Raw genomic sequence first — 18,455 nt, 5'->3', positions numbered from 1 at the left:
CACATTAGAAGCTACTTGATGTTAGAAGCCAAAGTCCTAAGAAAATATTAACTAGGTATAAAGTTTAAAACTGATAGAATTTTACCTATTAACTTATCTTTTTTATGCAAAATAAGAAACCACCCATCATTATTCTGTTTGTGAGGTGGGATGCCTTGGTCTACTGTATTACATAGATTTACAGCAATCGCCTTAGATGAAGGTAGAATCTAGCACACACTTCATTTAAATACAGCATTTATTCAGCCGTATAAAAATATTCAGAACTTTAGATAAATGAATTCTCTGAAAAAGCCACAGTATTGTTTTATTTGCTCTCTTTCATCTGTTCCCTCTGATCTTCTCAGTAAGCAGGCTACCTTATCCCCCTTTCAGTTCCAGTTTCCTTATTTGTAAAATAGGACTACTAAATAACTAGGAGCCTTTTGGTGAAAACTAACTGGGGAAATTACGTGAGCCAGTAAGCAAATGGCTGGTACATAATAAGTACTCAATAAATATTAGTTCTCTTCCACCTTTACGTAGCTTGTCTTTGTGGTATAATCAAGGTAGTGCATCCTCATGGAATATTTAATATCTACAGATGTGTGTCTGTGCTTGCCCTTCCACCACCACCACCAGCAGCAGAATCACAGACAGAGCTCTTCTTCTCTCTCCTATTTCCTTGTCTCTGATTATCTTCTCCTCTGTTAGGCTGCCTGTTGCTTTCTGCTCTTGTTTTTGCCCTTCATGTCTCTTTTCAAACCCTTCACTCTTTGAAATCCCTTTTGTTCAAAACACTTTCTTTTCTTCTCAATTTCTCTTCTCTTCTTTCTTTTACCACCTGTTTGCCTGCTAGGGCACATCCTGGCCCTTGCTCCCCTGCAATTCAGCCTGAGGCATCAATGACCCATTCCACTCCACTGGATTGCTTGATTTGCTCATCAAAATATAACAGCTTAAAGGTTTCTCCTCAACGTATTCCTCCATGCTCTCTGCAGAGCAACTGCTGTTTCACTGAAAAATCACATACGCACTTATTTAGCTGAAAAGTGTGCAAATCTCAGCTCAATGAATTATTACAAAATGAATACACCTGTGTAACTATCACTCATGTCAAGAAATACAATATTGCCAGTACTCCAGAAGCTCTTTATGTTCCTCCCATTCTCTCTCTTCCACGTCCAGGAATCAGTCACTCTCCTGACTGCTAAACACTTTAGACAGCTCTCCTTGTTTCTGAAGTTTGCACATGTTCATATACATAGAAAATATGCATTCGTTTGTGTCTGGCATGTCACACTCAGCATCAGGTTTGTAAAATTCATTCACATTTTACGTAGTTTGTTCTTTCATATTGTAGCATAATAGTCCATTTTATGAACGGGTATTGTATTGTATAATCGTATACCAGTACTTTAAAAATCTACTCTACTGCTGATACATATTCCGGTTGTTTCCAGCTTGAGAAATTCAGAAAATGATACTGTGAGAATTGGGGTGTGTGTGTGTGTCTGTGTGTGTGTGTGTGTGTGTGCGCGCGCGCGCGCGCACGAGTGCACATGCATTTTAAAATTAAACTTCTAGTTTTGTGTCCTTGTGAATGTTTTAGGTTTCGCAGAGTCTAATCCAGATGTTTGAAGCTTTTCTGTATTCTTTTTATGTTCCAGGCTATTATCTTAAAAGATAAACTATTTATTTTTTATGTATTATGCTACTTGTACTGTGTATTTTGAATTTTGGAATGTTGGAGAATACAGAATGAAAAATTTGTAAATAAAACATAGATATATAAATGTATATATTTATAGTAAATGTTCTATATTTAATAAACCTATTAAATACCATATGATATTCATATATAAAACATGCATAATCATGTAAATATGCAAACTTACACAAATTGAATTTACTGATATGGTGCTCTTATTATAGAATTATCACTATATAGAGAGTGTGCCAATTTTTAATGAACTTTCCTCTGTGTAATCACTATATAGATATTTTTGATATGTAAGGTTATATAGACATTTATGGAACCCAAATCAAACCAACAAGGTTATGATTTACCATTTAAAAAAATAAATTCAATAGTTCTTATTTCTCATGACTTGTAGATTTCTTGCTCCGTGCCCATGGATCTAGATCTGTGATATCTGATTCTTTTTCAGCCTAAATAAGGAGAAAATTAATGTGTTGATTCTTTGCATGTCTTGATTTGGTTTGTTATTATGTTGTTGAGACTACTTTAGCATTTTGCTAGCTTTTAGTCTCCTGAGCCTATTTAATACCAAAATATGCAGACTTTCCTTGCAGAGAAAAGTAATATGTAGAGATTTCTAAGTGTGTCAACATCTGTCCATCCAATAAGAACTCTTATGAGTGCCTGCTGTGTTGTAGGCCTGCTATTGTGAGGAAGGTCATATTAGTATTACTTGGCTTTTTAAAAACTTGCATGTCCCTTGTGCCAATATGCTATTATGCTTTATTTCTCTGCAGTAATCACCATCATAGTCTGCTGGTGCTAATGATGGAAATGAGCCTTAGATGTGTTACACCTGGAAAAAGCTCAAGATCACTGATGAGATATAACTATTTACATATATTGAATTATTATATGTCAATATTTTGATTAATATCACATATGAACGTATATCTATTAATATTTTGCATTAACAATGATAATATGCATCATAATATATTTTCTGATTCTAAAGGTTTCACAGTCCAGTGGGGTAGCCTAAAACATAACCACATAATTCCATGTGAAGTGCGAAGTACCTCAAGAGAAGATATGCATAAGGTCCCACTTGATGGTGGAGAAGACTAAGTTTTGCTTGTGAAAATTGTAGAGGGCTTTGTAGAAGTGAATCCATTTTAGAGACATGTAGTTTGGTAATGTTGGTGATGTGTTAGGCATTATGAGACAGATTCAAAAGCTAGGATAATCTGGTAGTCTGTGAGACTGTTGGGAAGATTGTGTACTCATTCACTTGACATGGCTATAGAGGCAGACAAATATGTTTGATAGCAGCCTTTGTAACATGGCATCTTGTAGATTGTGTTCTCTTGTAAGTTTCTTAAAATGTTATCACTTTTTGCATTGCTTAACTGTTGTTAAAGTGTTCTAAAGAAATGCGCTGGGAAACCCAATGGCCTTTAGATTCCTTTAGATCCAACTTGTTCATGTGCTAGGTCTGTGCTTAAGCAAATGGTTTAACTTCTCCGTGTCTTAGCTGCATTATCTGTAAAATGTGAGTGAAAATACTACTTCAAGGATTATTCATCCAAATTAAAATAAAATGAGATAATGCATTCTTGGCACAGTTCCTGGCTCATAGTAAGAGCATGAAATATTTTTGTTATTAGCTAAAACTTCAGCTTAGAATATGTATCAACATTGAAGATTGTGGGCCTTAAAAAAGCCTACTTCTGACTTTCAATTTCTTTCAACATTCAATTAAATTCTGATAGAAGTATTGTAAAACACCTGATTCTGGAATTATATGTATATATTTCCCTTACTTTGTTAAAACAGGTGTCCACAACAAGATTGATAGAGAAATTAATAATTGGGGTGCAGATGGTGAAAATCTTTTCTAAAGGTGTGTGTGTGTGTGTGTGTGTGTGTGTGTGTGTGTAGCTCTGTGAATGTTTAGATAGAATCTTAAGTTTATATTGAATTTGAAGGTGAAGATTGACTAGATTGCCTATACAAAATACTTAACAAGTGAGCTAATTTCTGCCCGAATTCTGTATTCCTACTCATATATATCATATCACTATTTTCCTCTTATATGTGAATGTGTAAAATAGAGGCTGTGTGGGTCCAGAGGGAACTTAGATATGTGGTCATCCTCTCTGGCTTGAATCTCACCACTCTATCCGGCTTTGTGTTTAAAATTAATTTAAGAGTAATTATCTGTTTCAGATTTACTTTGACATCTACCCAACCTATTTTTTATTTTATTTATTTATTTCTGATCTTTTGTTTTAATCTTTGGATGCAAGACGATGCAATAATGATAAAACAAAATCCAAAAGCCCATAAAGCTGGAGGATGTGCTTGGGATTTTCAAGGGTGGGATAGGGTCTGTATTAGACATGAGTTTACTGATTATGATCCCAGGCATTGGTTTTCTGTCCTTCATTGTTAGCACAGGTGAGTCTGGGGATACAGACTGAATGGAGTGGGGAAGAGAGGATTTGTTAATAACCAGGGAGGAGCACATGGGATAGATCTCAGGTATTTGCAAGCATTTGAGAACCACTGATTTTAACTATATGAACTGCGATGCCTCAGTGCCATCCTGGGTCTTTCCACATTCTATATTTAATTGAAAGCCTTTGCCATATTTTGGTTAGGTACTCAATTTTAATCAGATAAAATGTAAGTAATTATAAAATAATGACAAATTTAGCATACAAGGTTTTAATGAATCACAGTAGTTGGACAGCATTAGAAACAATAGTTGAAAAAATACTTAGAGCTTTTTTATGCAGTGATATCTGTATAATCTATTTAAGCTCAAAGATAACATTGAGTTTCTATCCACATATGTTTGTGAATATATAATTTGGACACCTGGGATTTTATTTTACCTAGATGTTTTATCCATTCCCTTTTAAAAATCCAATGTTCTATCTGTAATGCTCTGCCACTACACATTCTTTCAAAAAAGTTCTGATTCTAAATCTTTCATGATGATACACCTCAATCTTCTTTAAACATAGATAGCACTTACGGAAAAAACAAAAACAAAACAGATCCTTCAACACAGGCCACTTCATAGCAAAACATCTTAGTTTTCTTGCCAAGTTAATGAAGGAATACTGCTTTGTTTTGTTTTTTCCCTTACATACACATGCTTTGAAATCTTGGTTAGATTTCTTTCTTCAACATTACTGTCTTAGAGTGGTTTTTCCCACTGTGTTCAGCAGCACATTAGTTTTGTTGGGTAAATTATGTGACATAAAACCAAATATGTGACATAAAGCCAAATGAGATTGGGAAATTCCAGTCCAAATTGAACAGACGTCACCCCCTCCAATCTATTTGTAAAACTGTAATTGCTAATGTACATTGTGGATCTCTGGGAGGGATATATATTATACAGTTTCCATTAAATTTAATTTGTCCAAGGAATCTCCTTTTGTTTCTTTTTTTGAAGCTAATATCATGGGAAGCATGTAGAGACAAGTCTTGAATTTCTTGTCGTCTGTGTTTAAACAGTTACCATATTAAAATCCCAGGCAGAACTTAGCTAAACTTGTGGTAAGCATAGGCAAAATGTTCTGAAATACCATAATGTTTTTTCAAAAAGGTTCTTATGGTTGAAGATTTCTAAGCCTTTTACTTATCCAGCTCCAAATTATGAACAGATTCTATGTTTACCTTTTTTCCCCCCATACATAAAGCTTTTCATACCCTAGAAGTCAGGAAAAAGTGATTTAATCTTATTATTAGAAGTGACTTTGAAGTATAGTTTTTTAAAGATCAGTTTTCTTTGGAAAATTTCTCTGTACTTAACAAAAGAGAGAAAATGACTCCTGTGTGTGCGTGTAATTTGTTTTTGTCAGAAGGAAAAATGATGCTAATTAGGTTAAAATAAGTAGTTGGCACTAAATTGTGTGATTTCTAAACCAAATTTTGTATCAATAGTGTGTGTTCATTACAATGTGAAAGACATCTATCAGTACTGCTTATTAATTTAAGTGGGCTTAAAAAATACAAGATAAACATCTCTGGCCTTGTGGAACTTTTATGTATTGACACTCTGAACTTATTTCTAAATCACTTTTGTTGCGTGAATGCATTAGCTGGTTCATTGTAATATTTTCATCTGTTGGGTACTTCTATGGTTGTCCTTAGTCCATTGGTCTCAGATGGATGCAGGCCATTTAAATGGTTCCTTGTCATACAGCACAGTGGTTTGTGAGTTATTTCCTAGTTTCATGAGGAAGAACTGCTGTATATGAAGACACAAACTTCCTTCCCTTCATTTTAGAGATATACACCCATGTACATGCACACATACAGAGTATATTACAAGTTCTCAGTATGTCTTCACAACATCTGTTTTAATCTTACATTAAATTTGGCACTTTTATTAATAATAATAATAAACCTTACCAAATATACTTGGCTTACTGGTGCTGTGAAGACAGCGAGCATTCTAATTGCACTATGTTATCTTTATGGTAAGCATCTATTAGATTCACTATACTATATATGTGTGTCAGTTTACCAAATGGATTTGCAGTGATTGACACAGATTTTTTAAGAGAGAACTAAGAAAGCTGTTAGTTATATATGTGTATTAATATTGGGATTTTCTTTTCTATTGAATAACAGATTAGAAAACAGAAAAAGGCAACATTAATACTTAAAAAAAATAAACTACCTTTAGTATCCAAATATAGTTTTCACCAAATGCTGGGGACATAGTCAAAGGCATTCCTACAAAGCACAGCACTTGTTATTTTTGTTATGAGTGAAAATCTAATTTACATACAATAAAATGTCAATTCACATCATAACAATCAAGATAAATAGAAACATTTATACTCTTCGATGAGCTACTCTTTTTGAACTTGAGTGCTGTGCTTGGCTCTTTGCCCAGAGGGCAGTTGAAATGTTCTAAGTTTAACAGAGAAGTAGGAATGAAGTTGAAATTGACTTGTGTGCAAATGCAAAGTCAGATTGATTGGCCTGTGTGAATTAACAGTTGTCATTGCAGATATTTTAATCGTTTATTTATTTTTTGAGAGGAAAACGAAAGGAAAAACTACTTTTCTGCAGGGAAACAAATGGTAACATTTCTCAATTTGCACAGTGAAATGGTGATCTTATTCAAATCAGGGATTTTAATACATTTGCCTCTCACCTGTTAAGAAAGGAAAAATAGTCAATTCGCCTTGCCTTTTGAGGCTCGGTGATGTGGTCTTTCTCTATTTTAGTTTCTCTAGTTAGTGAAATAGGTGCATTTTTTTTGGAAGATATTTTCTTATGAAAGTACAATGGTTAATGAAATTTTTTCTTTAACATGCATTTGGCTATATGAAGACTCATTTTGGCGAAGAGGACATTATTATTTACTTACCACACTATCTCCTTTTACCTAGACAAATGCATTTGAAATGAGATATATAAAATGTAAAAAGAACATAGCAAGATGAAATAAAAGCCTAATAAAATGTGTTTGGGCTAGCATCAAAACTCCTTGAAATAGGATATCTAAATAGTGTGCATTTTATCTTAGAGAGCTTTGGGTTAGTTCTAGTGTCCAGATGACTATTAATGGGCTTTTGTGTTCTGAAGCATATGTTAATAGAAGTGATCATTTTGGATTAATTTAATGTGAATTAATAAGAGATTTATTTGATGGAAGTTGTTTGAAGGTGATGACATTTAAAACTCAACAAGATTTAAGATGTTCAAAAATACCTTTAAAAAATTTGAGAACAGTCAATTAAGAGAGAGCAAATTAAATAGAAATGGATAGGAAAGAACAGGATCTGACATTGAGTTTATGAAGTTTGAAGCAGTTTACAAAAAAAGCGATCTACCATTGAAGTATTGCCCTGGAATCTGAAGAAATAGAAAACATCTAAACTCCTTCAGTGATTCTTGGGTTTGTGAATTGGATAAACAATGTTCTCTTGCATTTTATAGTTCACTTAAGCAATCTGATTTTGATCTGTATACATGGAGTAGACAGGATTCAAGTGTTTTTTTTTCCCCTAAGCCAATGAGCAAACACATATGTTCTTTCAAAACTGAACTGTATATGTTGTTCATATGGAAGCTATCTAGTTTGCTCTAGGCTCAAGATTTGACCTTCCTTTTCTTTTGCTATCAATTTCTTAATTCTTTAAATTCTTTGTGGGGACTTTTGATCAAAAGAAACTTTTTTTCTCTCCCTTAAAAGTTTTTTAAAAAATAAAAGCTACATGAAATGTATAATTAATAACTCAGTATTCTTATGTTGGTAATACAAGCAAGCATGGAAGAAAACATATTTATTAAGACGAAGACCATGATGACTTCTTTTTGTGCTAAGCTTTGATTTCAAACACTTGAAAGTTTTGTAATCTGGAAAAACAAAAAGAAAATGTCTGTCATTATATATTATGAAAATAAGACCTGCTACCTATAATTAAAAATTATATGCAACAAGATTTGAAACTGAGGTCCAATTACAGGATCTTGCCCTCCTGATTTTTTAGAGTCTTATTCAGAATGTAGTGTGTGTGTGTACATATATATGCACATGCATATATGTATATGAAATGATATTTTGAGAGATATTCAAAAGTTTCAATTTTCTTTGAGAAAGAGGAGTTCCTTGTAGTCATTTTCCTTGCCTTTTAAGCATATCTTTCCTTTTTAAATTAATGACAAATAATAAAATTAAAGTCATCTTGCTTAATGTGTTTTGCACATAGTTGAGGTTGGATATATTTACTGAACGAATGAATATTGGGGGAAGTGAGTAATTGAGGGAAAGATAGGCTTCAGTGGTGTTTAGACCACCCTTAGTAGTAGGTGGCCCACTATTCTATAGTCTTTCAATGTAATTGGACAAATATTTTAAAGGTAAAACTGAAGTACCATTAACCAGAACTATTATAGAGTCACAGAGGCGGGGGAATTTTGGAAATAATTTATTCAAATTCCCTTATTGTACAGGAAAAACAGAGGCTCAGAGAAGCAAATGGATTGCCCTTGATCACACGAGCAGGTGATTTAAATCAGATGCAGAAACTGGATATGCAATTTCTATGCCCCTCTTACTCAGGTTTTTATTCTTTACTTTGCTTAGGGTAAAGATACTATAAAGAATATAGAATTTACATCTCTTACCTTCAAGGAGTTTCTCATCTAATGGAAATAAATTTTAGTTCTTCTGCATGGAGCTGATGTGTGATCTAAGCTCTGTTGTTAAATTACTGTGATAGCTGATTACTTTGGTTGAATAATTTATTTGATTATCTATTGCAAGGTTAGTTGGAGTAAGAATATGTCATAACTGTATGCATGTATATGTTTATATTATATATAATATATGAAATATAACTAAATCACTAGTGGCTAATTTACAATATCTAGGTAATGATAGAAAACTCAAATCCCTTTTGCTGTAAAGGTGCTCTCTTGAGAACATGAATCAGTGTTCTACAGGAGATTTTTTTTCTTATGTATTTAAGCACTTTAAATAGTGAGATAAAATAGTTATCAGAATTATTTTTGTAAGCTCTAATGCTGATTATTTCTATTGCATAAATCTGTCTAAATTGTACTGTAATGGAAATAATGTACTTCCCTATTTTTATAAAAGTAAACACTTTTTCTAAGAAAGCAAAGAAAGCTTTTAGATTTGTTTTACTTAGAAGGAAATACAGCTAATTAAGAGTAGAAATTTATGATTTTTACAAATGGAATGTCTTATAACTCAGCAATGAAAATGAATACAAATAAGTATTTGGGGGAAGCTACATATATTTTTAACCTGCCTAAATATCGTGGCATGTATAATATGGTTTCTCATTATATGGGCTGTTTAGGTGGAGAATAATGTAAATGTAGGGCTGCTCACTATTGCATAGCTCCAGAGTTCAATTTTTAATCTCACAATTAAATAGGGGACTTAGAATAGCAATTTTGAGCTTTGCAGTTCTCCTTTAAATTCTTTACCTCCTCTTTGTCAACTTCACTTTTAGCCCATTATCTAAAATGCAGTTCACAGTGGTTTTACTCTACTGGATATTTTAAACTTTTCTGGGGTTAAGGTAGTCTGCATGAAGGATATTGCTATGTAGCAAGGTGATAAAGTTTAAAATAGAGTTGCCAAAACTAATGACAACTTTCATTGATGTGATTATGTATTTTAATTACTTTAAGATTTTCCATATAAATGCCTATGCTGGTGTTTGCAAATTAAGGTCTTTTACCCATATCCCAATGCAGGTAAGTATTATGGTCATTAGGGGTGAAGAGGTTTTAGAGATTAAATAATTTCACCAACGTAACAGTCTGTTATGAAAATAACTTATGTCTTGTAGCTTTTTATATCATGTTCCTCCTTCTCTTGTTTCTTTATTAAAACCCAGGGGAGGGAGAGGATCTGCTCAAGATCTGCTCATGATTTTAGGTCTTTCAGGCAGCCTATGATGCCGGCATATTAATGTATTTTAGGTGTGATATATTAAACTATGTTTACATCATTTAGGAAGGAAAATATTTTTTTGCTTTGTTTTACAGATGTACAGATCAGCTCTCAAAATGTCTTCTGTGTCTTCCGAGCGTCTTCTAAGACAATTGCATTAGCCTCCTGCTAGTTGACTAATAGAATTAATAATTGTAAAAAGCACTCTAAAGCCACATGCCTTATGAAGTCAATGCTGGGTATGATTTTACAAGTATGTGATCTATTTTTTCAAGTGAAAATGTTAACTGGAAAAGTTCTTGGCACATAGTAAAACATCGTGCAATCTGTTATTTGTCTTAGAGATAATAACTTGAGGGTGGCTATAGTCTTAATAGTATCTAACTTACAACTTGCTAGGAGAGTTTCTTCCACTTAGAAGCATGACAAATGTACTTATATTTATATAATCTGTCACTCTGAAAAATTATGATGATATAATTCTAGTAAAAATTATTTTTTCTATAGCTACTTCAAAGTATAGTCAACTAAATTAAACACACAGATTTTTTAAACAGCAACTAAAAGAACATACTCCTGCCCCCACAATGCAAAATAAAACCCAAATGACCTTTCTGATATGTCTTTGAAGTTTTAGCAGTTTAACGATCTTTGCAATGTATATTATTAAGGACTCTATTCAGCATAAGGAGTCATGAGTCTTAAGGGTTCTAAGGATATGTTCTTGGGTAGAAGAAGGGACTGAAATTTTAGAAGGATGATAATTTAATTAAGTTGTATTTTCTCTCAGTCACTAAAGATGCTGGTTGAGTAGATTTTAAACTAGTGACCCATTATATCTCTTCAGTGTAACAATAAATCAACAAGATCTAAAGCTTCTTTTTGTTTTGAAAAATAAGTTAATTTTAAAATATTAATGTATTTAGATCTATTCACTTTTAAGTGTTTTATCTTGGTTCCCTTGCTATTTAAAATGTTGTCATTTTCCCAGTCACTCACACTGGCATTAACATATGGGCATAAACCATTTTCTCTTCATTTTAAAGGAAAGATAACCTTAATGAATTAGATTTTTTTTTCTGACTTCTTCATGAGTCCTATATTTTGATATAGGATTTTTGTATTTTTTTGTGTGTTAACTTATTCATTTCATTTAGGTGGTATGTTGTTAGATTGCAGTCATCTTAAGAAGAAACAGTTAAAATACAAATGATATAGTTATTCAGTAAGGGAAGATTATATTGTAATAGTTACTGAAGACATTATGTGTACTGAAAAGTATTAACAATCAGGAAATTCTGAAGGGAAAGGTAAGAGAAGTTGTATCAAGCCTCCACATTTTTATGTGTAGGAATGTCTGAATACAGCCTAAAATATCCTTTTCTGTAGGCTAAGTTAAAACCGTGCATATTTTCCTCAAACTTATATTTTAAATGATAACTAATTTCTTCAGTTTGCCCATTTAGTCTTTTTTCCCCTTTTTCCCTTTATTGACTACTAATAAATTTGCCCTTCAGTCTTCTGCACATTTTCATACATCCCCAGGGCTTCTTTAGTCACTTTTGACAAAAGAATAGAGAACCCCTCAAAGGTTGACATGACACGTAAGACATTGAAATGCAAATATTAAAAAAAAAATTGGTTTATCAGTGTTTCCTTTTTTTAATCAAGCTTAGTTAATTTTAGGGCCTGATGGAATGACACAGAGGTAAGACGCTCATATTCCTCTTCCTGCCTCCAGAAGTCAGGCAGATTTACATTGCCGCAGCACCATCACTTTCACTTGAAACTTTACTCTTTCATCCTGAATATGTATATTTTGTTCCAAGAGGCAGGAGCTTCTATAGATACTTGATGAATAACATTGATGTCTCAGAAGAACAGTGTACTTTCTTTCTCTCTCGCTCTCTCTGTCTTTTTATTATTATTATTATTATTATTTTTTTTTTTTTTGAGATGGAGTTTTGCTTTTGTCACCGAGGCTGGAGTGCAATGGTGCGATCTCGGCTCACTGCAACCTCCGCCTCCTGGATTTAAGCAGTTCTCCTGCCTCAGCCTCCTAAGTAGCTGCGATTACAGGTGTGCACTAATTTTTGTATTTTTAGTGGAGACGGGGTGCTAAATTTTGTATTTTTAGTTTTGCCATGTTGGACAGGCTGGTCTCAAATGCCTGACCTCAGGTGATCTGCCTGCCGTGGCCTCCCAAAGTGCTGGGATTACAGGCGTGAGCCACTGCTCCTGGCTCAGTGTACTTTCTTAAGTATCATTATACCATTTTTGACATCATTCACTATGGCACATTTTTACTTTATAAATGATTCCTTATACTCTAGTGCACTATTCTTGTTCAGTAATTCATATTATAAAAATTTTGCATGACCAGGTTTTAGGAAGCAAAGGTCCACCTGTATAGTCAAAATCAGTGTGATTCTTCAGTACTTGTGAGAAATTATAGATGAAAATGACTAAACCATGTTATTAATTTGGATTTTCTCAGCATGTTTTGGATAATTGCAGTATAACTAACTTTGTTAGTCCTTATGGTGAAGTCTAACAAAGAAGGCTTGTTTTATTCTATCACAGGTGGAATTTTCCAAGAGACCTTTGTGGTGATGACTTACACAGCACTTGATAGTTTTTTTAAGCTGAGTGATTAAGAAACAGCAGCCACGGAACCCAGACCTCATCCAGCCTTTGTTAATGCATTCTTTAATTGACACTACACAAATTGTTTCTTAGTTTTTTTATATTCTTAGAGTTCTGACTCATTCTACTCCAGCAGAAGAATTTGCTCCAGTATTCTTCTTTTGACGCCACTGATGCCACTAACTTAACTTTGAGAGACATTGTTGAGCTAATGTGTAAAGGTGAACAATAGGAAGCTGCTAATATTTTGCTGTTTTGAGCAATACAAGGACAATGTCATATGGTTCAGCTCAATATTCTTTCTTAGTCAGTTTCCAGGGTGCTCTTGATGGTGGAACAGGTACTGTTTTCATCAGGCTGTGTATGGATACCCAGAGCTTATTAGGTTCCCCAGCATGCTGGACAGAGTCCTAGGAAAACCCGATCTGACCACTGTGATGCATACCAGGCCTTCCTTCTGACTTTCAGGCAAGCCCCAAATGTGGCTTCAAGAAATTCGTTGGTAGGTCAGAGCTGGAACATTTGTCATCCTCCACTTCCTGAAAGTGATGGGGCAGTTTTCACTCTGTTGATAACATGGCTGTTTCTGTCTTTTTGACTATGAAGATATTTTGTTTGAAACTATATTTACATCCTGGTTGCATAGGGTAACAATATTGAATTCCAATTTATGTTATTTATATGTACATATATGTACCATATAAAGAAACATATGATGTCTTCTATAAAAATAAACACATATATGTTTTATAAACATAACATGTATATATATTATACATAATATAGAACGTGTATAAATATATAAGCATGTATATACATTATCAGCTACAATCGAAAGAGTAAATTGGGCAAAAATATATTTTCAGGAAAGAATAAGTAATAGGGAGGGTAGACCTAGTAATAAAAATAAATCCTTCATTATTCCTAAAACAACTTTAAAATAATAAGTGAGCCAATCTTGGTTATAATAGTAATTCTAAATGTAAATTGTTAGTTTTAGTCTCAACTTTTTGCTATTTTTAAAACTGACTTTTTTCCTAGAGGAAGCATTTGATTATGCACATTAAAATACTTGCATAAGTAAAATATTCCAGATTCAATTATATCTCTGTAACCTTCAAATAACATCGTATCTGCCTTTTCCCTGTATCTTTGCAGATATGGTCCGGAAAAAGAACCCCCCTCTGAGAAACGTTGCGAGTGAAGGCGAGGGCCAGATCCTGGAGCCTATAGGTACAGAAAGCAAGGTATCTGGAAAGAATAAAGAATTTTCTGCAGATCAGATGTCAGAAAATACGGATCAGAGTGATGCTGCAGAAGTAAATCATAAGGAGGAACATAGCTTGCATGTTCAAGATCCATCTTCTAGCAGTAAGAAGGACTTGAAAAGCGTAGTCCTGAGTGAGAAGGCTGGCTTCAATTATGAAAGCCCCAGTAAGGGAGGAAACCTTCCCTCCTTTCCGCATGATGAGGTGACAGACAGAAATATGTTGGCTTTCTCATCTCCAGCTGCTGGGGGAGTCTGTGAGCCCTTGAAGTCTCCTCAAAGAGCAGAGGCAGATGACCCTCAAGATACAGCCTGCACCCCCTCAGGGGACTCATTGGAGACAAAGGAAGATCAGAAGATGTCACCAAAGGCTACGGAGGAAACAGGGCAAGCACACAGTGGTCAAGCCAATTGTCAAGGTTTGAGCCCTGTTTCAGTGGCCTCAAAAAACCCACAAGTGCCTTCAGATGGGAGTGTAAGACTGAATAAATCCAAAACTGACTTACTGGTGAATGATAACCCAGACCCGGCACCTCTGTCTCCAGAGCTTCAGGACTTTAAATGCAATATCTGTGGATATGGTTACTATGGCAACGACCCCACAGATCTGATTAAGCACTTCCGAAAGTATCACTTAGGACTGCATAACCGCACCAGGCAGGATGCTGAGCTGGACAGCAAAATCTTGGCCCTTCATAACATGGTGCAGTTCAGCCATTCCAAAGACTTCCAGAAGGTCAACCGTTCAGTGTTTTCTGGTGTGCTGCAGGACATCAATTCTTCAAGGCCTGTTTTACTAAATGGGACCTACGATGTGCAGGTTTGTACTTTGTTTTGTCTCTTTGGACAGAAAAAGTTATTAGAAATGAAATGTGAATTCTTAAATACATGTTATAACCAAGGTCCCAATACCAGGCAGGTATCCTGCTAGATCTAGCAGAAGAGATGGACACACTCCAAAGTTGCCTCATACAAGTATATTTAGAGTTGTCTAAAGACAACTCTTAGCTTCTTATTGTAGAAAACAATCCTAGCATTTTTTTTTTTTTTTTTTTTTTTTTAGTTTGGGAAAAGTCTTTTCATGAAATTAGCTAAGTGTCACATTTCTGGATATATTTCATGGTAATTTGATGTTTCCACAGTCTTCCAGATATGTTATTAATCTTTATGGTTGTACATGATAATAATTCATGCCTTGTTCTAGTTTTAAGATTATAAGGTTTTTGCTATAATCTTCCCTTTAGTGAGGATCTTTCCTGCATCTTGGATTAGAATATGATTTTATGTTCATCCTGACTAGATTTGAGCCATTTTGATGGCTGCAAAGACATCCTTTTGGAACGGCAAAATAATTGCAAATGAAAACTGGGAAATAACATTTTACATTGATTAAAAAGAAGTAAATGTGATTGTAAGTACTAGGGACCCCAGAATGACCTTGGTACAGACCAATAAAGCATTCCTTTCTGCATTTAAGGAAAATGGCAATAATTTATGAAAGCATTTAGTAATAATTTAGATTTTTACTTTTATTAAAAACAGCATACCTCTTTGATCTATCTTTCTGTCTTTATGACATATTTGAAATGGAAAAAAAAAGAAACTCTTACATTTTGAATAGAATGAAACATGGAACTGAGTCTAAATAAATGTATACATTTAATTTTAGTAATTTTAGCATAGTTAAAACTCATGGTAAGCTTATGGATGTGTATTAGTTTTTGTTACAGTTTGTAGATTTTTATTGTATTATAAGGCCAGGGGGATTTCAAAACATATTAGCTTTACTAGTAACCATTTTTAGGAATGATTAGAGGTACCAGAGAACTAATGAAAAAATCCCTTAAAATATCAGTCATTTTTATCAACTCGATAGCTACAGCTCATTTGCCTCAAACCTCTCTGTTGATTTAATGCCAATTAAGAAAGGCAGGCAAAGAGGTTATAAATAACAGGTAGTGAGCATATTTTGCAATACTTGTAAGAAGAGTCAGAAGAAAAATTTCTGAGTCCTTTAAATGTCAGAATGGCAATCTTATTACTTTAAGGGAGATATAAAGAAGAACTCTTAAAACGCCAGTTTCATCTTGGTAAAGCACTCTAAAAATTCCATCTTAGTTTGTGAATTTCCACAAATAGAATTATTTCTGCAGAGCAGCAAATTAAGCCAACATAGTTATTATGCATGAAAGCTACATGCTTTGAACTGCTGTCTATTAAAGATCATTTCACTGTCTTATGTCAGATACACTATGCTGTCAAACTATGATTGGAAAGCAAATACGTGTTTTAGATAAAAGGGTTGGAAATGAATAATGTCAGTATGTGAAATGGTGTTTTATAATTAGCAAGTAATATGATGTTAATACCTGGATTTCCGGCAGGAGTTTCAGTTTGTTCACTCTGGGGAGAACTTCTGAGGGAAGCTGATCTAGGCTGTCAGGAAGGCTCTAAAAAAGAAGATTACTAAGGCCTATAGTTTGGAGGAATTCAGATTTTTAAACACACTTCCATTTCCCCCAAACAGTTATTTGTTAGGTTCTTAGTTATTTATAGTAAAGTTTATGTTTGGGTAGAAGGAGCTGGACACTTTTCCTGGGCAGTGATTTTAGAAGTAAAACAGATGTGTGAGCTATCTGAGTTTGAACTAATAGAACTAGAAATAAAACAGCTGATCCTGGACTATGCTGCCTACTAAATCCTTGCAGCACACAGCAAGGAAGACAAAAAGTGGTAGGAAAGAGCATGCAGGAACATAATCATGTTAAGATCAAATTTTTTCCAAGATAAATAGTATTGCTAAAAATGGAAAAAAGTAATCTGTGGAAACAGTGCATGATTGTTTCAAACAAACGACTGGATTTTGAAACGAGTCTAAAGGGTTAACTTCAATTTGTGAGGATAACACTGGATATACTTGTAGGCCAAATGCTAATCTTGAATGCTTTGCACATATGCCAGATACTGATGCAGAAAAATGCCTGAAGATAAGTAACTTATTAATATTTGTATGCTGAAACAAATATTGACCAGTTTTTCAATATGAATAAAATGAATAAAAACAGATCTGAAATTTCCTTTTTTACCCACAAGTTTATGTTGCTGAAATGCTATTTGAGAGATTCTTTCCTTGGCAGTTAAACTTCGTGGAGGCTAAGAGCTGTGGGAGATAAAATGCTGACTATAGAATTTCTTTGATGCAGTTTTGTCAGAAATATATCGTAAGTTAATGGCCTGTGTGTGTTCTGATATAAAGATGTTGGTAAATACGAGTATTACAGACAAATAAGCATTTAATTTTAGGAATTATTTATATAAATCTATAATTTAAGCTAATTGAAGTAATAGATGAAGAATTCATTAATCTTTTTCAATTAAACTTGCTTTTAAAAAAACATTCAGAACAGTTGGTGGTTAATGATAGATTTATGACATTTTAGGCCAAGACAAAAGGAGCCAAAGCCAAAAGCAAAAGGCTTAAAGGACTCTATGGCTTTGATCTATATTTTGGTTTGACATGGATGGTTTTAAATAATTTGAATGGACTTGAGTGCAAATATAAGATACAGTTGGGAAAAAGAAGTACAGTAATTTAAATAAATTCTAAGATTTCCAGTTCTAAGTGCAAGTTATTTCAAATATACTTGGAGGAATAATTGAAATTTAGACATGCTTCTACTGATAATATCCACTTTTGTGCAAATTACATCACAAATGACTGAGTCAAAGAATTACAACTTTGTAAAAATACTGTCAAATAACAATGTTTCTTTGTGCTGCATAGTAGATAGAGCCCCAGCCGGATAATGGAGGTCACTATAAACAACCATAAGAAAGCCAGGACTGTCCTTTCTAAGTCTGTGGCATTTATCAGATTCTCCCCCCAACACCTTAAGCTAGCATGCCCAGCCTTGAAAGGAGATGACATGTCAATTCTTTACAAGAAAACAAGAGAAGCTGTAATGGCTAGTTTAGAGCTAACTGATTTGACCAGGATGTTAGTTTCCCAGTTTTTCATTTATCCTGAATGTTCTATCAATTGTCATGCTTAAATTTTTAAAAATAATACATGCAGAGTGATTGGTTAGCACTTCATGTAATATTTACTATTTGTATTGAACCATTGAGGCTCACAGAGACTGATCATAGAAGAGATCCAGTTCTTAAAAAAATATTTACAGCTTCTGTCTTATCTATCTGTCTGTCTATCTATCTATCTATCTATCTATCATCTATTTATTTCGAGATGAAGTCTTGCTCTGTTACTCAGGCTGGAGTGCAGTGGTGCAACCTTGGCCCACTGCAACCTCCACCTCCCAGGTTCAAATGATTCTCCTGCATCAGTCTCCTGAGTAGTTGAGATTACAGGTGAGCACCACCATGCCTGGCTATTT

The 18,455-nt window shown here is 34.0% G+C and overlaps 1 protein-coding gene across 8 annotated transcripts in view; it reads left to right on the top strand.

The window, feature by feature from the left end:
• The window catches only part of TRPS1 (transcriptional repressor GATA binding 1), a 253,230-nt gene that overhangs the window by 35,332 nt on the left and 199,443 nt on the right, over positions 1–18,455 (top strand). For 5 of the 8 annotated variants that reach the window (XM_017530675.2, XM_017530663.2, XM_017530673.2 and 2 more), the window contains one exon: positions 13,953–14,881. In XM_017530675.2, the coding sequence (XP_017386164.1) occupies positions 13,955–14,881 (927 nt within the window). In that variant the 5' untranslated portion in view covers positions 13,953–13,954. Of the gene's footprint in view, positions 1–10,243; positions 10,402–13,952; positions 14,882–18,455 lie in introns of all 8 variants that reach the window. The other 3 variants (XM_017530666.2, XM_037739306.1, XM_017530665.2) reach the window with 1 other exon arrangement.

This window comes from Cebus imitator, unplaced genomic scaffold (genome assembly GCF_001604975.1).
Source record: "Cebus imitator isolate Cc_AM_T3 unplaced genomic scaffold, Cebus_imitator-1.0 Scaffold68, whole genome shotgun sequence".
Taxonomy (NCBI): Eukaryota; Metazoa; Chordata; class Mammalia; order Primates; family Cebidae; genus Cebus; species Cebus imitator.
This window is presented reverse-complemented; position numbering and strand designations above follow the sequence as displayed.